The 27,534-nt window shown below is 35.6% G+C and overlaps 1 protein-coding gene across 3 annotated transcripts; it reads left to right on the top strand.

The window, feature by feature from the left end:
* Positions 1-26,430, top strand: MDM1 (Mdm1 nuclear protein). 3 transcript variants are annotated; one of them, XM_072401327.1, is made up of 16 exons: positions 1-2,481; positions 3,635-3,715; positions 4,670-4,775; positions 5,565-5,968; positions 6,886-7,020; positions 7,528-7,707; positions 8,319-8,461; positions 9,709-9,808; positions 11,006-11,044; positions 12,003-12,175; positions 12,962-13,237; positions 17,759-17,907; positions 19,656-19,789; positions 22,058-22,292; positions 23,150-23,209; positions 24,668-26,430. In XM_072401327.1, exons 2-16 carry the CDS (start codon positions 3,698-3,700, stop codon positions 24,775-24,777), a joined length of 2,262 nt encoding a protein of 753 aa, XP_072257428.1. In that variant the 5' UTR covers positions 1-2,481; positions 3,635-3,697; the 3' UTR covers positions 24,778-26,430. The 3 variants fall into 3 exon arrangements, with proteins under 3 accessions (XP_072257428.1, XP_072257429.1, XP_072257427.1); XM_072401328.1 differs by lacking the exon at positions 3,635-3,715 and having other exon boundaries at positions 2-2,481; XM_072401326.1 differs by lacking the exon at positions 1-2,481 and having other exon boundaries at positions 3,358-3,715.
* The last annotated feature ends 1,104 nt before the right edge of the window (positions 26,431-27,534 follow it).

Below are 27,534 nucleotides of genomic sequence, written 5' to 3'. Positions count from 1 at the left end.
GGAAAGTAAATGGTCAGAGAACAAGCAGAGGTTGGTCTAGATGGCAAACAATCAGAACAGGGGAAGCTAAGGTTGACCACTTGTATTGAACAAGGTAACACAAGTACAGCAGGACAGGAACCGAATGTGTTCATGGATAGCAAGTATTTGGTCTGAACTTGATGTGCTTATATATAGCTTATATCAATCACCAAGTGAGGTTTGCTGACATCTATACAGCTCAGTGCTCAGGAGAGGACAGACCCACTTAGGCGGCACATGCCCCGCTGGAACCGGCAATATAGACACACACCATGACGGCAGGTGCCAGAAGGCAGAGCAGCTGCTGAAGGCTGACTGACCACCAGCATTACTGGATGGCACTGTAAAATTATACAAAGGGGTAAATACTGGCATGCAGTATGGGGAGGGTATGGCAGTATAGAGAGAGCTATGGGGTATGGCTTGTCCTGGTCCTGAATTTTAAAGGATGGTGCAGGTAGTCAGTCTGGGTAATCTTTGTGTATCTCAGGTCATCAGTCTTGAGGTGGTGGTGGTGGAGGTAGTGCAGGCTGCTGGCCTGTGGTTAGCAGGTTATGGGTCATCAGCATGGTGGAGAGCTGGGTTGTTGATTATCAGTTCCAGGAATTACACATCACATGTCTTCAGTCCTTTAAATCCAGGGGTTATGAGTCTGACAGAGGTGCTGGTTAAGAGTTAGCAGTCTAGCACAGGCTGAGGCACATGTTGCCATGTGTTCATTTTGGATTGGATTGAAGGGCACTAATATTCTTTCTGGGAGATGCTGTGATAATTGGCGGCAGATTATCAGCTGAGGCAAGATGATCCATTTAGGAGAAGGTTGTAAAGTAATTTCAATATCATCGTGTTTTTTTCTGCCTTGCCACTGGATTTTCAGCTTTTATTCACATTATTGGTGGTGGTCACTTTCTCATATACTGTATGAGCAAGAGTTTTTATCACATGATCAGGGAGAATCTCAATTTCTGAATGTTCTGCTCATGCTATTACTGCTAACTTCCCGCAAATATGTGAAGAAAGAAAAATGCTAAATTTTAGGGACAGCAAAGAGATAAAAAATGTACTGCTCTGTCGTGACAACACTTAATAATAGAAAACTAAATCCTAAATATTTCAAGAAGTGAGCTGTTGCTGCTAACATATGTTTATGGCAGTGAAATCTGTACATTTGTGTACTGTAGTTGTTCATATTTACTACAATAAGAGGAGAGAAAGAAGAGACATTTTCCTTGGCTATCCAATAAATCCATCAAAAATACATTTTGATGGATATTCCTGTTCTATCTCTATAGCTTTATGCAAGAATCCTACCTTCTTGAACCTAATCTATATAGTAGATAAAACATTTTAATGAAATGACAAGATCGCCTAGCAGTCTAACTCATTAATAAGCCACAGACGTACTATTTAATGTAGTATAGTCCTGCTGATCACATACAACGTCTCCTAAATTCGCTTTTAGTAATCCCCAAGGTTGTTCCCAATAAACCATAATATTCCACAACCAGTTGTTTTCCTTCAGTGTCTGTGACTTGCTATATCCAATCATCCGCCATCTCTTAGACCAGAGGTCGGCAAACTCCGGCCTTTAGGCAGGATACATCCTAGTCAGTAGTCCTAAGTAGGCCTAACGACCCCCTAGTTTTTTAATGGTGGATCCTGGCCGGGCAGGGGTTGGCTACCCGCTGCTCTTGAGCCTCCTTGTTGTGGCTCCCTTCCCTATTTACCACGGCCGGCGTTAACACTTCTGCTGCCAGGGTAAGGGGACACTCCCTCCCCTCCATATGCATTGCAGGGGAGAGGGATTTCCCTTTCAGGGGCATTCCTGGTGGGGGCAGAGCCATAAGTACGGGACTCGAAAAAGTCCCCCGCTGATAGGAGTCCTGTGTTCCACGTGTTCCTGGGTGCTTACACGTGGGACATGGGACTAGATGCAAAAGCAGTAACAGAGAGCCAGGAAAAAAAAGTAAAGTAAGTTTAAAAGTAAGTTATATCACCTAATGATGCATAATTTATCAGATGAATAATAACTAATCATATATTAAAGATTAGTTACTAATCATATATTAATCATCTGATAAATTATTATTACACAGTATTTATATAGCACCATCCTATTACGCAGCGCTGTACAAAGTCCATAGTGATGTCACTAACTGTCCCTCAAAGGGGCTCACAATCTAATGTCCCTACCATTGTCATACTGCATATCATTAATGAAGGATAAGGTCAATTTTTTGGGGGAAGCCAATTAACCTAACTGCATGTTTTTAGAATGTGTGAGGAAACTGAAGTACCCAGAGGAAACCCACGCAGACACGGGGAGAACCTGCAAACGCCATACAGATAGTGTTCTGGCCGAGATTCAAACCTGGGACCCAGCACTGCAAAGGCCAGAATGCTAACCACTGAGCCACTGATCTTTGGATAATAAATCATAATAAACATACATTTAAATAAGTAAGTATATTATCATATGAATTGGATTAATTTGATCATGATCACAGTGAAATTTTTAAAAGAAACGTTTTCTTTTAAACAAAATTAGTATTTTCTTACCATTAAGTATATTATTGCACAAAGCACCTATAAAGTCCCATTCCAAGAAAAAAATGCTTTAAACCCGTTCTAATAATGGTTATTTATTATTTAATTTATATATATATATATATATATATATATATTATTTGAACTCATCATTAGAACCTCATATTGTATCTGTCTCTAAGAACATGCAACATCATGTTTCCCATTGATCGTCCTGTATTTTTAAATAAAAAACTTTTCCCTGGACACCTTGTTTCTTCTGGCCTAGTGTGCCTTCTTGACTTCTTGAAATGGCCTATAGTCCAAAAGTTTGCTGACCCCTGATAGAAGTTGATTTAAAGTGGAACTAAACCCTCACTTTAAAAAAAATTACGAGCATGCAGGTCCTCGGAAAGGACAGGTGATTTCCTTAATTGGCTGATTGAATTTTTTCAATAGGTGCTGCATATCCTAGCATCATATGCACAACTTTTTGTTTTTTCATAGTGAACAGGCAAGTAAGCGTTTTATTGTGGAAAGGACATTACCTGCTCCTCCTACAATAAAAATACTGCCTGATTAAAACTATTCCTTGCAGAAATATAGTTTTGCTTTCACAAAGCCATAAAGGCATTGTTGTCTGTTTTAAGACGGAGGGTAAAAACTTGTTATGCATTTGCATCCTTGTCATTGTGTTATACATTTAATGGGGGCGTTTTAGCCGCTCTTAGAGGAATATATTTTTACTACTGACGAGGTAACATAAATCCAGACATCCAGGTGACAAGGTAAGCTAACCCCACACCTGGGAAATGCTGCCAGCTCTCAGGTGGCCAGGCAGACACAGACAATCCCCACACAAACAACACACTACGGAACTCGCCTTCTGATTGCTGAAGGAACGCGAGTGGTGCGGGGACTCGGGAACTCGCCTTCTGATTGGTGAAAGAACGCGAGTGGTGCGGGGACTCCGGAAGTCGCCTTCTGATTGGTGAAAGGACGCGAGTCGTTAGCACATGCGCATGCGCAGTTTGGTTTAGACGCAGGATGGGCTTTACCAAGGTAACAAGCTGTGTTTACATCGCAGTGACACCAGAGATCCAACCTTGTCACAGCACAAAGGAAGCCCGGGGACACCAGACTCCGCAACATGCCCGTCCGATTCAAGGTGCCGCTAAGTGCAGCTGTCTGTGTGTGCTTGTATTTGTACCAGGATTTAGCATGTGTATGGTGATAGGGAGGGGGATATACATTGCAGGGGTAAACATTGCTTTTCTCTCATCATACTGAATGTCCATTCCTATCCAGTGCCATTCAGTGATATAAATTATACATGTGCAATGATCAGATCAATATTGTATTTAATGTTTGCAGCTGTGCCTGACGTTGCCACGTGGATTGATATATAAAAATATTTATAAATGTAAGATCAGATCAGGAAAAATGTTTTACAAGTGTGACACAGTGAAAGTAAGAACAATATGAAAAGGAAGCGCTATAAGTCAATCACTATCCTACCATATATAATGTATAGATTGTAAGCTCTTCAGGGCAGGGTCCTCTCCTCGTGTGTCACTGTCTGTATTTGTCTGTCATTTGTATGAGACTAGGTGCATCAGAAACCAAATACAAAATACTATAATTAGTTGATAATGTAAATCTACTTTGTATAAAAAAAAAAAAGATGCTCCATATGCATCTATACTAATTGAATATACATCATGTTATATTATAAAGAACACATAAAGATAAAACTAGATAATCTATAAAAGAAATGATAGATTATGTGTTATGTTATGTCTGTGAATGAGGGTACGGTGTGGTAGTTTCTACTTGTTGCAGCCCCACTGAGAATGAATGGGGTCGGCAGTGAGCGGTACTTAACCTGTACTGAGCTCATTGTCAAATCTGCAGATGCTGATTTGTTTAAGAATCACCACCAGCAGTTCTGCACCTGCTCTTAAAATTCTGAAACTGATTTTTGACCAAAGATATAATGTGTAACCTGAAATAACTTGCTGAAAAACATTATATAGTCCATACTTTTTATTGATGTATATAGCTATTGATATTTGAATTTATATTTTGTATGTATAACATTCATGTTGTTGTGTTGGCACAGGCCTCATCAGAATATGACAGGAACTTCCAGTGGCACACATCCTCTGATGCAAATGAAGACCCTTATCCAATGTCCAGATGGGCCGGGCTACGATCTGATGAGCTTGGTGAGAAAAATTGTGTTATACTGTACACTTGCAAATATTAATAACATATCATTGCAAATGATAAATTAAAAAAGAGAATCAATGTCAAAATGTCAAAACCTAAAAATCTGTGAATTGTCGGATCCTTTATTAAGGCTGGCAGCATATCATCTCCATTGGGCCTGCAAAAATATTTTTTCCCTTCATGCATTTTTTTTGGGTACTTGTGAAATGTGTCATATAAAATTTTAGAGAATAGATCGATTAAGGCCTGATTTATTAAAACTCTTCAAGGCTGTTGAGAATACACTTTCATCAGTGATCCAGAAAACCTAGAATGAAATTTATAAATGTATTTTGCTATTTTTTAGCAAATGTTTTCAATCCTGGACCAGACCCAGTCCAGGATCAGAAAAACTCACACTTTTCAAGCAAAGGGCTTTGAGAGGTACAACCTTGAACATGTTGTTAATAGCATTGTGCATTCAGCCCTCTGCTATTCACTTATAAAAATTCCCATGCTGCACTATAACATGCTCGACAAATGCCTATGTAATAAATCCTAACATAATGCATGAATACTTGCCATGGTAACCTTAGTACTTGCCAATGTTACTGAGTTTCCATGATGTATAACCTAAAATATAGGTATGCATATTAACTTCAGTGATAGATCTTGTTTTTTGATTACTTTTTTTTTTTGTTTTAAATTTTCAGTTTTCTTGCTGCATTTTTCTTGGCAAGTATTTCCTTTACTTTTTGTCTTGTTTTTTTGTTAAGGCAGACTTTTTTTTTCTTTTGAATTTAAAGGGATCACTAAGGAGCCAAGATTTCCTTCAAAACGAAGAGTTCCGTATTACAACCCACAAATTTCAAAATCATTCCAGTGGAAAGAAAATGATGACTATGCTGGAGAAAGTGTGAAGTTAGGTCAAATTATTGAAAAGGACTCCATGGTTAAAGAAAAAATCATTACACCAGATGCGCCAAGGTTAAAAAAAAAAGCTAGATCCAAGTCAGCAGTGCCTAGAATAATGACTGATAATGGGCACTCAGCAGCTCCCAGAATGCAGTCTGCTGAAGGCCACTCAGAGGTGGTAAGAACACAGCCAGCCAAGGGTAGTTCACCTGCAGCAGAAAAAAGAAATAATGATGATGACAATAAAAAAGCGCCAGCTTCTAAGATATCAATTCATCAGAAAGAAACCAATGGGGTAAGCAGCAGACTGTACCTTGTTTTTACCATAGAACATATTATAAATGTAAAAGCTCAAAGTAATATTAAACATAATAAAATTAAAGTACACAAGCAAAAATATGTAGAACTAAACACAATATTGTTAAAATGTTTTTTTTTTAATTACCAGGCTATTTTGCTTGCTGTTATAAATTCTACTTCTATGGTTAAAACTGAGTCATTCTTATTTTTGCTAATATAAAAGAGATAACAGCAGAAGAAAATTATGACCGGTGCTTTTCAGTTTGCCTACTGAGATTGTATAATTCAGTGGGGATTTTATTCAATTCTGAATGTTTCACATATCTAGATTATTGCTCAGTAGAACTGGTAATTTTAATATATTTTGGTATTTTGGCAAAAGGCAGCAGAACTAACCAACAGGTATAACATACACATGTTTAGCACAGTGTGATAGATCAGGCAGTGTTTGGGATATAGTAAAAAGCTAGTACTGTGATAAAGAACATCTAGTCATTTTTAATTTGAACTGAAACCTTTTAGCTGTCATTTTAAATTGTGATTGGTAACATTTATTTGCCTTTTTTATTTATACATATGCATATGTAGTGTAGGTTATCTTTGTAAATAAGGTGCAAAGGTGCATTTATTCCAGAAGTTTGTTCTCTGCAGAGGCTGGTAAAGTGAAATAACAATTTTTACTTGTCTGCATAAAACAGGTCTTGATATATTCTGATTTATAGCAACTATACTTTGATATTTTGAACTTTGAAGGGTAAAAAGTACATGCAACTTTAACTACTTTTCAAACTAGAAATTCAGCAAATTGTAATTTGATCAATGTTGCTTAAACCTTTACATATAAAGTGTGTTCTTTTCCACAAAGTCATCGTTGGGTAAATATTACAATGCTTTCAAATACTTTATTAAAAGGTTCACAGAGTTCTGCAGAAGAAAGCTGGGATGAATGTAGCCCCTTTACATCATCCGCTGAGGACATCTGAATATCGAAGGCAGTTTGAAAGGAAAGCCCTCACTGAAAATTCTCCTTTGCTTGCTGCTGAGCAGGTACTTGCTGGTATACTGTATATCTTTATTGTTTTTATCTTTTATGTTTAAACACTTAATATGAAATGATAAAGTATGGTTATGGCATGTTTTGTTTTCTTTTGGTTATAACATATTATGAAAACTTTACTAAAAAGTTTAGTCTACTAAATGGTATCTATTTCTTAATAATGATATGCAATAAAACAAAAAAACAAAAAGATAAGTGTTTTTTACAGATATGTTTTTACAAAATAGAACTAATTACAGAAAAACTGTATGATGCCTAATTACCTGGATGTAAGTCTGTTGAAGCTTTTGCACACTTATCCGGACACCTGAGCTGCATACTCATTTTGGTCAGTGATTTCAAACATTGTTAAAGATGAAGATCACAACACCACTTTAGCAAGCAGCATTTCTTAGAACTGGGTTATTAATGACAGCCTACATAATCCATAAATAATACACATATTTTAAATGCCTTTTAAGTTTTTTTTTTTGTACTGAAAGTGTTTTCTGTTTCAGGTCATTCACAACAAGAACCAATCAGTGCCTCCATTTAAATTAAATAATCCCAACATACAGACAGAATATGCCAGTCAGTTTAAAGGATCTCCACCTGCAAAAGGTCCGAAGTTAAGAAAGAACTGGGAGGACAAACATTATACAGAATATGACCATGATCATCATTCTCCAAAAAGAAAGGTACATTTTTCCTAATTCATTAACATGGAATTAAAGCTCCACTTTCAAAATTTCGGCATCAGGCAGGCCCTTATTGCAGAAAGATATATGCAATGTCTTTTCTGCCTGATCCCAAATCATCTCTCAAAATTTGCTGAGCTGTGCGACAGGTGAGTATCCACAGATTTTACTTCCACTTTAGGAAGAACACCACCCAACAGTGTGGTATACTAAGTAAAACGACTTAACATGCATCTGTTTTTTGTTGATCCTTCTAGCTGCAATTCCCCTAGTGTAGGTCATTTGAATCATATATCAGACATAAATATTACAAAGAGATGCTCAACCTACAACTGGAGACTCAGAGAATTGGCTGCTGGAAGCCCTTTCAGACTCACAGATAAAGGAGTAGTGACCCCCTGTATCTATATAGTCTTTCCACTGGTCAAAAGAAGTTTTATATTTAAGTTTCCATCCAAGGAATATTATTATTCAGTAGATATAAATATAGTGAGCTCACAATTGTATTTAAAAAGTACATATGCTGGTAGTAAAAAAAGAAAGATCAGATTTCTGTATACATGCAAAGTTCCTATTTCAATCTGTGTCTTTATGCAAATATTTGTCTCTAGGATAAAAAGAAGATGGCTGTTGAAGTGAAATCAAGTTCTGTCAAAGTGAACGCGTCTGACGTTGAACAAAAAGAGACTGACCAAAGAAACATTCTTAAAGAAAAGTTTCTTAAAGAAATCTACACACCCACAAAATATTACAGGTAGAATATATTTTCATGCTACTCTAATGAACTGCATAAAATTTATTACACATGACAAATCTTACATATATAAAATTGACCCTTCATTCATTCACACAGGGTTAGAGGTAACAGTAAAGTACACAATTTTAACTGTAAAATACACAATGACACAGATCTTTTTTTCTTTTAGATTTGATCTAATGTAGGAATTTCAAAATGCAGGCATCAGAGCCTTTTTGGTCATCAGTCAGAGAGTGGGCTGATTTCTTTTTCCCAATGATAAGAGAAAAAGGGCAGATATGAAAACATATAGATATAAATCTGCACAGTATCTGCTGAACAAATGTCTCTATCTGCATTATAGCATTGGTAGTTATACTGTTTGAGAACTAACACTTCACTTTATGTTTTAGCTTAGTGATTAAGTTGAGTGGCTACTGTTTGAAAACATTCAGAACAAGCAATATAATATATAGGTCAGAGTCTGCCACTTGGCAAGCAGCGTTTGACATTCTAGCCCGGTAACAGCTAATAAACATGCATAGGACGATCAATAAAGAACAAGCTGTACAAACAAAAAGCAAAGTGACAGGTATCAAGAATCTAAACTTAAATATGGTATAGAATAAGACATTCTCCTCTGGTAATTTAAAAACAGTTGGGGTTCTTGCATTTAAAAATGGGACTAAAAACGAAACTCCTGGTTAAATCTTAAAATGCATCATTTTGTATTATGGAGGATATGATCAATTTTATATTACTTTAAAGGATGATACCAGTCCGGCATTTACAAAGATGATGATAATATTATTTTATAGCTGATTGTGACTGGTAGACACAGACAAACTGCTACACATCAACAATGATAACCTGGATAGTATAGTATAGTTTTTTTAGAAACTTGTATATAGCAAAATCCTTGAAAGACAGGGATTAACATGGGCATATTATGGTGATAACAAGAAAATATATGCAATACACATGCACACAATGGGCCTGATTTACTAAAGCTCTCCAAGGCTGAAGAGGATACACTTTCATCAGTGAAGCTGGGTGATCCAGCAAACCTGGAATGGGTCTGGTCTAGGATTCATAACATTTGCTATCAAATAGCAAATGATTTTAAGAAATCAATTCCAGGTTTGCTGGATAGCCCAACTTCACTGATGAAAGTGTATCCTCTCCGGCCTTGGAGAGCCTTAATCAATCAGGCTCAATGTATAAAGGCCATAGTAAATCCCAAACCATAATATTTTGTTTTGCAGGAAAGCAAAAACCGAATATTCTGCAAATTATCTCTCCCCTTCAGAATATAGGTACAAAGATGGAGCTTGGATTAGAGCAAAGCGCCAAATAAATGATCAAGTGAGTAAAAAATGTATGTTTGGTATTTTTAAGTTGTTCCAATTGGAGCTGTTTTTTAATCATGTTCTATTTATTTGCACCATGTGTAATCTATAATAGGGAATGTTTCTGTGAATTTGACTCATGACATCATTTTTCCTGTGAAGAGAGCTCCTGTTATGCAATTTCCTGCAGACATTAGTACCTGGTTGTCCTGGGAAATAGAGTTGCATCTTTCTTTGTTAGTACTCTTTTCTTAAGATTTTGATCAGTGTTTCAACTGAGGGAAATATTTCTAATAAGTTATTTTTTTTATTTAAAATGTCTTACTATTAATTCCTGGCTCTTCTCCAGATATGCAACTTGACTGGGCAAGTAAAAGCAGTGGGGCTCATGAGGCAGGGCAGAGTGGGGATTGGCTGTGACTCTTCCTTCTTGTTAATGATAAAACCCATAGAAGCCCTGCTAATACGGAAAAGGATAGGCCTATGTTAAAGGACAGGGCGTTATCCCCACAACCTATCCCCTAAATGGAGGTGTAAGGAGGCACATTGGTATGCGGGAGCCCTGTTTAATAAGGAATCCCACAGATAGCTGCCACCTAACCTTGGGTTGGAATGAGTGCAGCTTTCAGGCATTCTAAGCCTTAGTTTCCTGATTTCTTTATTAATATGTTACAAATGATAGCCTAACCTGCAGCCAACAAGTGTCCCCATTCTGCACAATATGATACATTTTATCTGTGTGTACTTTGTAATGAATAAAAATGTCCCATACAGAAATATATAAAATTATTTGATGTAATGTGTTGTCCCACCTATACTTCAAATTTTTATTTATGGAAAAATACATATCCCCAAAATACATGTCCCCCTAACCCCTATCAATTTTGGGCACATTACTATATCCACAGACTTTCCAATTAATTAAAAAAATGGTGGCCATAGACTTCAATGGATTTCATTTTACTGCAGGCCTCAAATTTTTACAAAAAAATTTCCTTTAATGACAAAGTGATTTTCACTGTATAAACGGCTTGACAAAACTATTCCTGCGACAGTGACAGTGACAGTGACATGAGCTATTTACTGCTGCCCAATTATCTAGTATTAGTTACCAGAATGCTTTGCTAGGTGGCAGTATTAAGCTTAGATAATTTTTTTGCCATTTAATGCTTTGGTTGTAAATGATGATGTTGTTCTATGTTCCTTCCTTTAGGACTCTTCTCTCAGTGTAGGCTCCATGTGGGTCGCTGAGGTTGGTTTTTCTTTCTTAAAACTACTTTACTTTTCCATAGTAACAGTAGTTTAATGCTTCCAAAACAGGATTGTCTCCAAATGCATTTTTTTTTTTTTTTGCAGAGCGTTTTTGTTTTGTGCAATGTTTTATCACTACTGCATGTTACTGAGTGCATGTAAGGATGAACCACCAATTCTGTTTTTAGGGTTTTACACTCTGGAAGACTCAACAAATAATGTTCAATAATAATAATATCTAAAATATAGTCTTCCTTAAAATAAAGAAAATAGTACCGCACATTTCAACAAACTGTTTTTATCAGGTTGCATAAAAAAAATGTACTGAAAGGTACTACAGATGTTTGTTTTATCATACAGGTGTGAGATTAGATACATTTGTTTTAGTAAATAAAGAACATTATTGCCTGCATGTCACCATTCATCTATCACATATGTTAGGCCAAAACTTTTTTTTTTGTTTTAGTATAGAAAAAAGATAAAACGCTATGGGTTTTTTTCATATCCTTCTCTGTCCTGATGGGGAGATTTGTACAAAGATCTGATTATCTATATATACCAGTTGTTTTGTGATTTCAAGGCATTTGATTGGTGGCTTTCTGCATTTGTTGGCAACATCTTTTTTCTGCCTTCCATTGTCATAAATGTGGAGAAAACGCTTAAATGTGCCATTGCGACTTGCAGAATTCTGCCTGTCATGTTTTTTTTTAACTGCACCACCTTCGATCTGCATACGTGAGCACTACATCATTCACATGAATGCAGTTGGGTAGTAGATTCATGGAGGATGGTGAACATTTTTGAATTTTCTATCACTTCCAATCTGGATAAGTGGACAAAAAAAGTTTTGGTAGAGATGTTTTGTGGCTTTTAGCAGCACTGCTTTAATTTTGTGATTGTATGTTCAACTGCTAATTTTCTTAATATATTAAGCAAAATGTTTCTCTTCTGTTGAGTAGGTAAAGGAACTACGAGAAAAAGCTGAGTATTATAGACGTCGAGCACAAGGAACTCATTTCTCGCGGGACCACCTTAATCAGATAATATCGACTAACAACAGATTTTGGGATGTGTCTTCCACCTCAAGCGGGGAGGATATGAGCAATAATATCAAAGCTTTAGATTTGGCTGGGTATGTCTTGCATCTTCTATTTGTCTTTTTTTTTTGATTAGGTTAAAGTGATCTATTGCCGGGTGAAAAAATCTTTTTTCTTGGAAGAGCTAGGAGTGTACTTATAAATTATTTCCCTCTCAATTCATCTGAAAGTTCCCTTCAAATCCCTCTACATTCCTCACTTTAATGCAAATTAAATCAGTGACCCATTCCGCCACCTAGGGGCCAACTATCAAAAGTGCACAGCAGTCACAGTAAGAAATGCTATATAGTTATTATTAATAATTTTATTATTATTAAGTATTGTGCACAGCTGCTTGTAACTTCTATTAGGAAAGCATGTGCATTGTTACTTTTTACCAGGAAGTACCTATTTTAGGATTTTCTTAGTAAGATCACCATGTATTATTATGAGGTATGATGTATATTAAAAAAAATATTGAAAATTATTTTTTTGTAAAATAAATTGTGAAAGCTCATATAAATATTGTGTAACAACTCAATTAAAATATTCATGATTAGGAATTGTATCTCCCATGACTCTTCCTTGTATCTCCCTTGACTTTAAACTATGTTATGAAAGTGGTGCCACCTCTGTTAATTAAATATATGACTGCTTAGGAAGTTATTGCTCTGATTGTAAAATGTAATATATAAACGTTCCTGCTATTAATGAAATGTATATTTTTCTTGTCTCCTCAAAATATGATTTGCTAGTTAGGAAAGAACTTATTGATACCATGAGCAGTGCTGTATATTTATTTACAGATAGTCATGTAGCTTTTTTGTTTATGGGTTTTATAGTCTACATACATCTTCAAGGAATGAAAGCAGCCACCAGTCACCAACCAAAACTAAAGCTGCTTTCAACACTGGTAATCCTGGTGTTTCGGAGCTTTCCACTCTTCCAGTAAGAAGAAAACTAGTTTGGGATGAATGTGAAGACACAGAAGAGAAAACAGGGGGGATCACACCACAGATACCAGAAGATGGGGCTGAAGAAGCTGCACATTCTGAAGATGAAGACCAGGAGGAGCAAAATACTGAAAAAGAATGCCATGAAGATAATAATGAAAAAAGGTAATCAAGCAATCTTTAATAAACACTTTTTTACATGTAACCTTTTTACATTTCTTTTTTTAGTAACACATTGGATTGTTCTTTTTTTAATTGCTTTATGTGTTTTATCTATAGAGTATTAGGATCAAAAATTTCCTCTCTAATGACGTCTAAATGTTTAAAATATTTCAGAATTGGATAGCTGTAAAAATTCAGCCCCATTAAAACTCAACAACTAAACTTTAGGAAGCACGTCACATACAAACATACTTGAATACGCCATGCAAAATTCACATAATATTTACAGCATCTTATGTTGATTTATCTTTTTAAATAAAGGCGGATTCATGGAATTTATAGCATGGTGGTGTTACATTACAGGACAAGGACATAGTTGCCAGACAGGGAGCAACATTTCTCTTTGTGCACAGGAATGTGGGTCTCCATTACAAGATTTAAAAGATGATATTGGCATTACTGGGGAACAGCAAGAGTGCTGTGTCAAGCATCCAGCTGGGTGTGACTAAGCAGAATCAAAGCTATCAAGCTATGTCGCTACCCAATTTCATGTAATAGGAAAACACTTTACATACAATGCCAACTGGTTGACTTAAAGCAGCCAGTTAAATAAAGCAACAAGTGAAAAATAAGTCAGTAAACAGAAAGAAACATAAACTTAGTGAAAAGTGGTACACACAGCAGATGATTGTGCCTAGCATGTGTACAATGCTCCCCCGTTGTCGTTTATCAAATACCCTGGCTGAACAACTAAACAGGAACAACTGCTGTACTTTCTCATGGAATAGAACGTAACGGGATTTTGCTCATTCCTCATCCCCCCATCTCTCTCCAAAGCTGTGCTGCTGTGTATACAGCGCTTAATAATTTCCTTGTTACTGGAAATGATTGTGATCAATGATACCTTTAGAAATGGTATAGCTTAACAAGTAAAGTATCACCAATTTTTGCATTTGCCTTTTCTAATCAACAACACAACCAGTGATTGCTAATTGATTGCCATACCATAACTAACCTAAATGATCAATCTGAAGCTCCATTCCCTTGACTGGGTTAACTGATCCTCATTTTTCAAACTGTGATCGCTACTTTTAAAAGGTCACAAATCGACACTTTATAAATCTGGTTATCACCTACTTTCATTAGTGAACTTGGCAATCCCGCAGAAAAGTTGTATTTTTGTAAGTAGGGCAAACTCGTTGCTGGCCAGAAAGATGCTTCTCTTTAAAAAGAGGCTCTGTAAGAGTGATGTGGAAATTGCATTTCTTATAAAGAACATTCACATAATTATATATGTAGATGATTGAAGTAAAGCCGATGTAAGCATTTCCATGTGTGGAATTTATCCTTGAGAGAACTTAATATCTGTAATATCAATTAAGAACTAAATACTTTGTAAACCTCACTTCTCAAAAGGTAGATTCAGCAGGATCAATAATGTTTATACCTCCTCTGTCAGGCAGTGATCACATATAGAAATGATATGAAAACTATTTATTAGCTTTTAGGGGAGTTTCTGTACTGTTAAGCCCAAAAAAATGACTGAAATTAGGGTGATAAAGCAGGTCAGTATTCCGAATTTAAAGATCAAATAGATGTTGGCAAACTTCCTAAAAGGAGGATGAATAATAATAATAATTTAGTAGTCCGAAGAATACAACGATGCGGTGTGAATTACTTTTCAAATAGTTCCTATTCTTGATTGTATCACTTGGGGAACTTCCCAAGTGAGTCTGTGGAACTGCCCTGTGAGCAATGCCATTGTGCCTTTCTTTCCACCTTGGTGAATCATAGTGTGACTCTGAAGGCATCAGAGCATTGTAATAACAAAAGGCAGCATTCATGTATAGTTACCTGCACACATAAATGACTATTTACTTACCTAAATAATAGTTCTAATGCCATAGTGGAATTTTGTACTATATGGGGATAAAGTAATTTTTTTATTTTATTACTAACATTTTTAGTTTGAGAGCCAGATTTTGTGTTCTGTTGGGATTTACACAGGATATACCATAACAAGACGAATAAAACATGACTTTATCTTTCCACTAAATCAGACAGAGATGATAGAAACCTAAAGACATTATATAGTGCTTGTCAAGTTTCCACCATTTACCTTAGCGTTAACCTTTTATTTGCCAGTTTCGATGTTAGTATGCTCATATAGTATTACTGTCTTCTTGTAGAGGTAGCAGTTGTGTGACTCAGCAGGAAGAGGTAAGCTCAGCATTCACCATAACACGTATCGGAACAGCACTCTAAACCACAAAACACTGCTCTAATGTCATAAGGAATCTGTTAGTTTCCTTTTATTTTTGGTTCCTAGTTTTTCTAGGTACTAGTTCCTTCTAATGGAAATTACAGTTTAAAGGCTGCTTGCCATACAAAGTTATCTTTCCAGTGTGGATTCCATTAGTCATTACAGTTCTTTAGATTGTGTAATATTCTCTTGTTGAAGAAATTAGACTGTATGTCCAATGAGATTGAGAAAGACAAATATACTTACTTTTCATGTAGCTCATGTCTTGAAGCCACGTTGCTTTCTGCCCACCATGAATCTTTGACTGTAAGGATAAATCAAATACTTGCTTTCCCTATCCACTTAAAGTTTTTCCTACTGCTTCTATGTTCTGGCTGCCAGTGCTAAGCAATTTTAATATTGTGCCATTGTAGACTTGTGTTTAACAAGTCATGTGTTTCAACTTTTTTACTATCATAGTCTGTTTTCCACAGGTTTCTGAAAATGCTGCAAGAAACATGTCAGGCTCCACACTTCAGCCTGTTTTTTGAGTCATAAAATGCACTTGCAGAGAAAACAGTAAGGTTTCCTGCAAATAGCAGTAAGCCACATAAGCATTATGTTTTATATAGGACCCTAAATCAGTTAAAATGGCTTTTGAGACAACTTAAATTTGTTGTTTAAGTTTCCTGGGTATGCCTCACCATACTATAGGAGGAAAACAACCTAGTGTTGGATCTACAGCTTTTTGTGATCACCTAAGCATTAATGCTGACACTGAAGGGGATGAGGGAAGCTCTGCAGCTTGATGTTGTAAATTTATAACTGAAGGTGAGCAGTTTGAACTGTTTTAAAGCTCCTCATAAAAGATGTCACCTCTGTAAATGTCAACACCAGTAGGTTGTAACAAGGTAATGTATTATTCCTTGTAAAACACTAACATCATATCTTACAATAGACTGATAGATATTACCAGATCTCTGTTAGTTAGGACTGTCATTTAGAAAATAAAGCATTGGGTTAACTATACTAGTCAGGCAAGGATCAATTTTAGAAGTACTTTAGCATTTAAAGCCTATTTAATGAAAATTTAATAAACCATCTGTGCCATTTTTGCTTAGATAAAAAGGTGTAAAAGTAAAAGGGAAAGTGCAGTTTTGAAATTGAGAAGTAGCCTATGTGAGAACTGCACTGACAAACTGTGAAACTTTCAGTGCAATTCTGCTGACGTCTGAACTCTGCTTAGATAGAGTATTGGTCTTATGACTATGCTTATCAAAACTCAAAAAAAGTACATAATACAGCACTGAGAAAAACCATAAAAGACTATGAGACAATTACTGACACTGAAACTACAACATAACAGTTTGTTGTAACTAGAGAGAAACCACAACTATAATTTATAGAAATTTTCCATTTTTAACTCGAATTGTAACAACTGTCTGTCATTATTTGTGTGATTAATTTAAAGCTAACTTCTGGAGGAGAAAAAGGAACTGTGGTTTTATGATGAATATGGTAATTTACTTACCTAATCTTTTGCTACCCAGGATGGTTGTTCTGCAAAATGTAGGTCTTTGATTGGACGGGAAGGCCTAAGAACTGCGACCAATAATGCAGTTAGGAGTAGAGATTTTGGGGGACAGATCAAAAACTGGAGTTCGGTTTTATGGTTTATGTGCTTCTGTTAATGCTTTCGTTATATGGGGATATCTAAATCATATCATAATATTTACTAATAATGTTTTATTAGGCATGTACGCTCTATTACCCTAATACACACTGACTATGCCAATGCAAGTCTAAAACAACACTGGTTTTCGGTAATGCTGGTAAGGATTTTACATTCCCATCTCATGTATTATGTATACATAGCAATATATACAGCTTTTTTAAAAACTAAAGCTTTACCAAATGTTATCTTGTTAGATCCGACTTTTATGTGAAAGTTAGCAAGAATGTTCCTGGTGTTTAAGGACCTAACTCAAGTGTCTATATCAAGATCGTCATATTGATAAAAGGGAATAGTTCTCTATACCATAATTCCATGGCAAGTTGCCATTTCATGGCAAGTTCCTCCTGTTTGCTTCTCAAAGCCTGATTTTCAGTTGTGACTGGTGAAAACCTTGAAGGGCGATGTACTGTCCAGGTGTTAAAGCATTCTCTGCCTAGAGTTTAAAAGAAGATATGGATTAAGGTTGTTGACAAATCTTTATCTATTATATACCCCTCTTGACAGACTTTTACAATAATGCCAATTACTTTATCTGTTTTATTTGCAGAACCAATGATGCAAAATCCATTTTACCAGAAGATGAATCTGAGTGTACTTCAGTAACTTCAGGAGTTGAAGGAAGGCTTCCTACTCCAAAACTGAAAAATTTTGGATTGCCCCAGAGGACCCACCATGATCTAACCACTCCAGCCACAGGTAATATTTTACTGAAGGCAGATAAAATGTACAGGGCGATAGTGTGAACTGAAAATGTTAGAAAAAAGACTTACTGCCTTGTTCTTGCATTGGGTTGAACCCTTAATATCTCTAAGGTCATAAAATATTTTTTTTTTATTATTTTACGCTATTATTATTACATATTACGCAGCGCTGTACAAAGTCCATTGTTATGTCACTAGTTGTCCCTCAGAGAAGCTCATAATCTAATGGCCCCACCATAGTCATATGTAATTACTACAGTCTAAGGTCAATTTTTGTTTTTGAGGGAAAGCCAATTACTCTAACTGCATGTTTTTGGAATGTGGAAGGAAACCCATGCAGACATGGTGAGAACTTGCAAACTCCATGCATATAGTGTCCTGACCGAGATTTGAACCTGAGACCTAGCGCTGCAAAAGCCGGAGTGCTAACCACTGACCCACCAAACTGTCCTAAATCATACCAAAATAATGCAGCATTTTTGCACTGAAAGTATCTATATAAACTTGAAATAATGTTGATCTCATGAAGATGACTCCTTTCACGCATGAAGAAGAGGAAGGATTTTAAATTAATATCCCACACTTTTTAACCTATGCCAGGTCTTGTCTAATTTGCAACCTACACTACAGAAATGAATCTCCTAATACAGGCTTTCCACTCAAAATAAATTGAAAAAATAACTTTAGCAATGAAAGCAAAGCATAGCAAATTAATGTCCTCACAATTTTGTGCTTGTCTTGGGTTTTTTTTCTTTTTTTTTTTTAACTTTCCTATAACAAAATACAGAAAATATACTTAACTTTTTTTCATTTACAGTATATATGGTTATATATTCCATATATAAAGTTTTTTTTAAATGTGTGTTTTTTTTTAAAATGTGGATTAAAAAGTGGGTCCTGCTTTCACTGTACTGTGTTTTAGTAGAAAATGTGAATCCAAGAATTCCTTGCATAGAGTCCTTCCAACAAATAATGTATTGTAGATATCCACACAGCAGGTACTTGCACTGTTGAGCCACAGTTTATTTAATCTGTGCAAGGGTGAAGGTACCTGCAGAGCTTCCTGTGTTATAGGAATCCGAACCACAATTTATTTAATTTGTGCATACCTGCTAAATATACTGCTAAAGGGACCTGGAGACGTTCATATACTGAAAACATTTACATGAACTTTTCTTTTAACCTAAGTAACAACCTTAGTATTGAAGGAATTTTTAGAATCTCCACCATGTTTTTGCAGAGCCCTACCCTTATCACTCCACTTTTATTATTTTGTGTTCTGGAGTCACTGTAAGGCTACGTACACACGTCAGATGATTCTCTGATGTGTGTACAGTGGGCGTCCAATGCTGTTCATGGATCTGTCCTGGTGGATTCAGGAACAATGAACGAGCCGAATGCAAGTTAGGGGAGAGAGAACAGCAGGGTGCTGCTTGCTCGTTGTCCCCCCTTCCCTCTCTATAGAGCAGAACAGTGCTGTATGAACAACACTTGTTCATGCATCTTTCAGTCAGTTGTCATTGCAAAGGATCGTGAAAGATGCTTTCCAATGTCAAAAGTCTAATGTGTGTACGTAGTCTTAGAGTCTGATTGGGGACTGCAGTGGAAATCAGTTCTAAACCCTTCCCTGTTTAATTCAAAAATTTAAAAAAAGCCAATAAAACTGTTGATCCAGTTAGATTGTAGTTTGTCTTCTGGCATCACTGTAGAAGGAAGTTAAATAATAAAAAATTTTGTTTTTAGGGGGCACTTTGTTGGTCTCTCCTTCAAAAAAACATCAGCAAACACCAGAACAAAACCAGATTGAATATTCTAAAAAACATGTCTCCCCAAAGAGGACCATCTCCAAAGATGTAACTGAAAAAAAAGCAAAAAGGGTAAGCATAATATTTTATTCCAGAAAGCAAAAATGGTATTTGGTAAAAGGCAGACACAGATATAAGATGGTATGTTGTGCGTAATATCTTACAATATTATGTTCCAGTTTCCACTTTAAATCCCAGCTCACATTAACATTACTGATGCACTAGACATGACCACACCTTTGTCATAGGAAAATATACGTCAAGGTATGAAATCAAAGTGAAGCCACTTGTGGAAATTCTTAGTGGTTTAGACTGGCATAGTAATCGTGTTATTTGTATGAAAAATGTTTTGCCATCAACTATATTACGAGACGTTTTTTGCTGACAGATTATTTAGGCTGCCTTTGCTAACCTGTTCTATTGAAAATGCTAAATTCCAGACTGTTGCACAAGGTTTAACTATAGTATAAGTCACTGACCAATGACAAGCTTACAGATCAAGAGTTTCATTTCCTTTGCTTCGTGCTGATTTCTCATTTCCTTTGCTATGTGCTGATTTCAGGTCATTGTCTCAGCAAGTATTAATGCTGGACACAGCCTGTAAATTGGAAATTTTACAAAGAGTTCAGAAATGTCAGCACCCACAAATTTAAAACTGAATAAAAGTCAGAATTTTCCTACTGCTCTACTGAAATTGCAACACCAAAAAGAATTCCATAAAAAAATAAATACCAGGAATTATTAAACTGACTTACATTCACTATCATCTGCAGCCTTAACCAAACCAAAATGTGCCACAATTAAACCAGAACTAAAGTGAAAAGTAAAAAAAAAAATCACACCTACCCTAAATTCCACAGATCCCTCACTCTCCCTGGATAGGTCTTCGATTGGGTCCCGTGCTGTTCTGAATTCACCTTTGTCATTGGCATCTCTTTCCCGTCAGTGAAGAAAAATGCAGTGAAGGAGCAGCCAAGAGCCCCTCGTGATGTAGGAATCCGGGGAGGCTTTGTGCTCCAATGGGGCTTAAAATTTTTACTTAATATAAAAGGGTTGTGTACCCGTTTATGTAAAATAAAAATTTCAGTTTCGGTCTGCTTTAACTCAAGTTTTTCAATTTAATGTAGGGAGAAGATAACCTTCTAAATACAAACAAACCATAATGATTTAGACTGAGGGTGTATCCTGTTGAGAGGAAGAACTGTGCTTGTTAAAACCTAATCATACATAAAAACCTCTACCTGCATTACTGTACTATGAAATTGGGAAAATTGTGTTTTTACACAATTGATGTTACTTTTGGGCAAAGGCCGGTAAGGAAACCATACAGGCAGTAAGGAATTGGGTGACAGGTTTTTATTGTTTTATTGACTTTTATTGTCCAAACTCTTATCACAAGTCATGTGATTCTGCAGGGTCTTGGTTTTTGTTCCTCTTCTCAAGTGTAAACAGTCCACGGTGATTTATAGAGTGGTACTTATGTGAGGCACTCACCACCACTCTCTGAACTATTACTAAGTGAAAAGTACATTATCATCAGGAGATGGATCCATAGTGCTCTGAACAGATAGTATGTTCTATGTTCCCTAGTCTTAAGGTTTATTCACAGTGGCAGTGATGTTGCAGTGTTTTTACCACTTCCTCATGCCAGAAAAGGCTGCTGCATTGGGAGATGTTACATGTAGCACCCATTTGCGGCAGCCCCCAAATTGAATGAATAGGGGCTGCAGTGAGCAGTACTAATAGTGCTCAATGCTGCCAGCTGTCACATGTGCAGATGCTTTTTTTTTTTAACCAGTGCTGCTGTGCAAGTCCTCCAGTGGCTGGCATGGTCATAGCCGTAGGATGCTGCGCAAAATCTATCAATCTTATCTTGTCTTGTGACTCTCACTTCCATGTCACACCACACAGACAGAAAGATCACTTTACTGCTTTGTGTTTCAGCTTTATTCTTTCCTCAATAATTTCACTGCTAACTGGACTAAACAAATATAGAGTCAATGCCCAGTAAGGAGGCTGGAGGTGGGAAAGTGACATAGGAAGTTGCAGCACTGAATCAGGAAATAGGTGAACCAAATGCCTGGCTTAGCAGAGCAGCAGATGTGTGTAAATCACAAGACTGATTGTACATATCCCTAAGCATGTAAAACAGTAAATATGTGTTTCCATTGTGTATTGTAGCTTTCTGAAGTTGGAAGCTGTTGATCGTTAGTTTTTATTGTGAATATTTGAACATGTAATGCATGTAGTAAAACCAGTGATGAATCCCTATATATATGAGGCACTGTTTGAATCTTCATATTATTATGAATTATCATATCAATTTTATTTGTGTGTCAGGATGATAAGCAATCAGCGCAGTCTCCACAGGTTGCTGGTCTGAGGACTGTGGATCCGTTGCCACTTCGGGAGGATCCCTGGCCAAGTTCACATGTTTCTAAAAAGCAACAATCTGCAACAATCGCATATCCTGTAAGCAGACCTGAAGAAAGTTTTTATACACCTTTACCCCGGCAGTGGAGTCCATCATGCCGAATACAGGGAGCACTGCGAGATCCAGAATTCCAGCATAATGGTAAAATGAATAGTTACATGCATGCTAAGTTAGCAAGCGACATGGATCAGGATCTTTTTTTCAATAAAAATCATGAAATATCATCAAGAAAATATCTTCAACATTAGCTTTATGGTTATGCAAACACACAAGTTTTTATTTGTATTTTTTTAATATTTTGTAGACAGTTTAGGATTATGAAGTAAGTGCTAATAATTTTAGTAAATGTTTAAATAATAAATATTTAATGCAACAAAATCAACATGACCTTGCTAATTTTATTAATCCTTTGACTAATTTTTTACAAACTTTGAAATCTGAGATCTATGTATTAAATGGCAAAATTAGTTCAAAGCCATTTGAGGCTATTATTAATATTTTTTTAATAAACAGGATTTAACGCCAACATAATATGCAGTACTCTACAATAAATAGGGGTTGCAAATGACAGACAGTGACACAGGAGGAAGAGAAGACCCTGCCTGGAAGAGCTTACAATCTAGGAGGTGGAGGACGTAACTCATAGGAAGCTATAAAAAATGGCATCACCCATTACAATAGAGTTAGCATGGGGGGGGGGGGGGGGGGGGGGGGGGGGGGTGTCTTGGATGGTATGCATTGATGTGACTTTGTGGGGGGGGGGGGGGGGGGTTTACACAAATAATTTTTAGAATTTCTGGAAATCCCCTTATCTTCGCCATGTAACAAAGTTTTTGTTATCCTTACCTATACACAAAACGTATACTAATAAAATTACATATGACAATGATATTGTTATAAAGGGACATCTATTAGAAATGAACCTCATATTGTGCCCTAAAACAAATTAGATAATTGTAAGGTTATTCATGGTGTTCTTTGCCATTTTTTGTTTCCAGGGAACTTTAACAGCATCGGCTTTTACAGTTCGGCTATTGATGATGACAAAAGCATTGAAGGTAAAAACATTAAAGATGAATATTAAAATGTTTTTTTCCTTACATTAAAATAATTTGTTTTGATTTTATAAAAAATAAATTAGACTTAAGAGAAAATGTTATATAAGTTGTATGGCAATGTTACAAACATGCTGTTCATCTGGCTTTAATATTCATGTCTCTAACTGGGAATATTGTCTTATTTACTAAACAAGATTACAATCGCTTTACTCAGTTTAGTAAAGAATATTTCAAATCATGTAAAAAAATCCTGTTAGTTTTATCTGTACATGACTGCATATTTTACCTCCCTAGCGTTCTAATTCTGTCAGTTTTTTGATGCAAAAAGAGATCCTAATTTTTTTGCATAGAAATTTTTGTTTATATTGTGGGCCTGTAGTTCTTAGGATTTACTCCCGGGTATTATAATTATATTTATTTATTATATTATAATCATAAATTATAATATAATACATAATTATAAATAATAATTTTTAAAAATAATGAAATAATAGCAACAATGTAATCTTAAAATAAAATTAAAAATTTACTTTTTTTTATTTCATGTTGTGTGCTGTTTTTGTACTGTAAACACCGTTTAAAAGCAGATTACATTGTAATCCCCCCGACGGTCCAGCATCACAGCGGGACTATCTGATCTCCGCTGGAGCGCGGGGTAAAGGTTAGGGGGGCTTGTAAAGTTACCCCGAGTGTGACTTGGGATTACTGCTTTTTGCATGTAAAAGCCAGCCCGAGTCACACTCGGGATTACCGCTAGGGGGGATAAAGTGAACATAAGCTCCTATTTACTGACAACAATACAAAACAGCACTATAGATCTAACATGAAATAAAATCAGTAACTTCAAACCCCTCAGACTGCTCAGGTATGCAAAGATACTGTGGCTATTATAAGGTAGGTTTACTTTCCTTATATGAGCTTCAATTTAATTTATATTATGAAGAATTCAGGAGAAGGAACAAGTTTATCCAGAGCTTTAAAGTCAACAGACTTAGGATCTTTAGTAAGAGGACCTTTATTATGGAATTTCCATATATATTAAAAAGTCAAACAGTTGACTTGGTGTTCACTGACTGATTTTTCAGAGCATGCAATGTTTTTTTTGGAAAAAAATTGTGATTAATAAGTCTTTTTTATATTCTAACAATACATTGGATGTTTATAGAAAAAAATGTCTAATGATATACATATCTCTGGAAATTCCCCCTCAATGGACAGTAACATAGGAAAAGTATTCAGATTCAGTTTGCCCTTCACTTACATTCTCACATTGCATGTTGCTGCTATTTAAATCTTCCAAATTGCCTGTAAGCATAAACATACCATTTTGATAGAATGAGTTTCATAAAATCTATGGCTTAATTTTTCTGCATATTTGTATGTTATAAATGACAATTTTTATTGATGGACCTTTATATTTTTATAAATGCTTATATTGTCCCTTTTTTTTTTTCCCAGATGACCGACTCTCTCAGATCTCTGCCAGGTCGGCAGCTTCTAGCTCTCTAGCCTCGCAAGTACTGGAGCGTGCACAAAAAAGAAAAGACAATTTTTGGGGCAACAAATGATCAGCTGAACTATCAACTTCTATTTATAATGTATTTTTACAGAATTTAATAAGTAGGAAAGAAAGCGGTATTGTGATTTTGTAACTGATTTTTGTATTTTTATTCTGAAATCTTGGATAGATTTGCACATTTTTGTATTAATGAATTATAATGTTTTTAGTATTTCTAAATTCCATTTGTAAGCAGCCCCCAATACAAACAAGAACATTGCAAACATTATATTTAAAGTTGAACTTTAGGCAGGTATATTACACACAAATTAATGCAGATCTGTAATTATTAATACATCCTGGTATCATCATTGGCATTGCATATTTGTTTAGCAGGGCTAGAATGTAAGAGAAAACAATAAGAACAAGAAGCAATTAATAGAGAGTATAGTGACGGAGATGAACTTATCACTGCACTGCTTTTGCCTACACTGTCCAGTTACATGCTGGGGTGAGTCAAGGGCAGTCTGAGATCAAAGGGTGTTGAACAATGCTTGCCATCAGACCGCAGGCATCTCGTGGCAGATAAAAAGGACTGCATAGGAGAGATCTGGATTGAAAGGCAATATTGCAACAAAGATTTTTTTGTTTTTTTATTTTATCTTTTCATTAGCTATTTTTTTGAATCTCATTACTTAAAACTTAATAATCAATTGGTTAGATCCCTCTTAAGGGTTTATTGCTGCCTGTTTACCAGTTGGTGAGATAAAGGTTTTCTATTTGTCTCGGTGAACAGTATAATTGATATGGAAGGTGAGCTTTAACTTTGCTTGGAGAGATTTCCCCTCACTTTTTGCAGTGTCACAAGGACAGGGTGAGAAGTACGGTAAATATTCTCAACAACACTTAACACACAAAAGTAAAAGCTGACAGAGGTTCCAACCATTCTCTACTTTATTTATAGCTAAACCTAATAATTTTACTGAAATCATGAAATATGTCATACTAGTCAATACTAACAGTGATCTGTTTTACTTACATCACCATAGTAGTAGTCAAATTGGTTTTTTAGGTCTATTCAAGAACTAATTCAGAACACTACAAGATCTCATTGTACCATTATTCCATTTATGGAAAAGGGCTTGGTGGTATGTATAAAATGTGTTAACACTCTCCAAACCAGTAAATGCACTATAATGATACCAGATCTAACAAACTTTTGGTTATACCATGGCTGAACGCACAGTAGAAGTGGGACACATTAACGCATTTACACGCAATCCAAGAAAAAGTATTGCTGCAAATTCTCCCTGGACATTTTGTATGCCAGCAGTACTCCAGTACTATATATCTCATATTGCAGCCAGGGCTTTATTAACATTATGACACTTGTGGCACAACAAGGAAAAAAGAAATAGCACAAGCCTCAAAATGCTCTGTATAACTCAGTAAATTATAATTTTTCACGAAGGGGGAATTTAACAAGAATATATATATATATATATATATATATATATATATATTATTCAGGTATGTCTATAACTGAATTATTTTTAAATATGGCCCTTGTGACATTTGTTAGGAATATGTTTTGTTTCAAAGCAGTTCTAAAATATTTAAAAATTGAAAAATGTGCTACTAATTTTTTTTTTACTGTACTTTATACCTGCATTAAATTTCATCTATATTAAAAGGGTCCAAAATTCCACTTTTATTAATTAAATCTTACAAGTCTTTTGCACTCTAAATAACGTAAACGAACATTACTCCCATAATTCTGTAATTATTACTGACTTTTTTGGTAAGATATCCTCACCTGACAACAGTTTTACAATTCCATATGGGTTTTCTGTAATGGAACATAAATATCTGCTAAGTCGTGATTTAAAATAAATGATAAAACTTCTGTTTTAGCTTTCAGCCCACTGGTGCCCAGCTATAACTGAAGTATCAGTCTGAGTACAGTTGACCTATTTTAAATTCATTAATTTGTCATCCCCTAACAAAAATAATTTGTATATATCTTTATCTTGCTCTAAAGTTCTACATTATTTTTTGCTGTGCATTGTAAATATAAAAATTATTTTAAAGAACAATAACCACTGTGCTACTGTAGATGATCAACCTAAGGCAATACCATACTGCGTTCACCACTGGACAAACCCTAACCCCCCCGGCTTTGACGGTTATATCAATTTTATCACTTACTGGATGCCTTGCCTCCAAATACCTACCTTTAGCAAGAAGACAGGAATGTTAGGTTTCCTGTTCAAACCATAGCAGCCTACAAGCCAGACTGAAACTATAAGTCTTTTGGGTGAAACAAAACAAAAAAGTCTGTGGCTGTTTGTGCTTAGTGTTCACCTTTTTCTTGTGACCAAAATGTTTAGAGTGAAACAAGTTTTTTTTTTTTTTGTAATATACCTTTTTGATGTGGCTATTTCTTGTAAATATAATTAAATGAAAAAAAAAAAAAAACAGTTTAAATATAGTGTTTGGTTTATATACACGTGTTGGTATTATCAGTATGAGTTTTTTTATGTTTGAATTAAAACTAAGCAAATAGAATAGAACGTGTTTTTAGTTTTTTCAAAGTAACAATATCTCTCTATTATAATGTCAGTTACACAATAACGTTTACATGCTAAGGCTTTATCTGGAAGCAGTTTAAAGCATCACTGGAAGTTACATTGGATGGATGTCACTGATACAGGAGATCAAGGGAAATCATCTGAATAAGCACAGATACTAAAAAGTCTGCCAAATGTTTTACCATTCCTTTTCTAGACTGGACTGGAATGAATGTCCTAAAAGTATTTGTTGTTTG

Source organism: Pyxicephalus adspersus, chromosome 2, assembly GCF_032062135.1.
Source record: "Pyxicephalus adspersus chromosome 2, UCB_Pads_2.0, whole genome shotgun sequence".
NCBI lineage: Eukaryota > Metazoa > Chordata > Amphibia > Anura > Pyxicephalidae > Pyxicephalus > Pyxicephalus adspersus.
The sequence above is the reverse complement of the archived record's forward strand: the minus strand, read 5'-3'. Positions and strand labels throughout refer to the sequence as shown.

What these genes read in the sequence shown, in the direction of transcription:
- MDM1 (XM_072401327.1), top strand. An exon ending in AGCGCCAAATAAATGATCAA is followed by an intron (nt 9,809 to 11,005) that starts GTGAGTAAAAAA and finishes TCCTTCCTTTAG; the next exon opens with GACTCTTCTCTCAGTGTAGG. An exon ending in TCCAGAATTCCAGCATAATG is followed by an intron (nt 22,293 to 23,149) that starts GTAAAATGAATA and finishes TTTTGTTTCCAG; the next exon opens with GGAACTTTAACAGCATCGGC.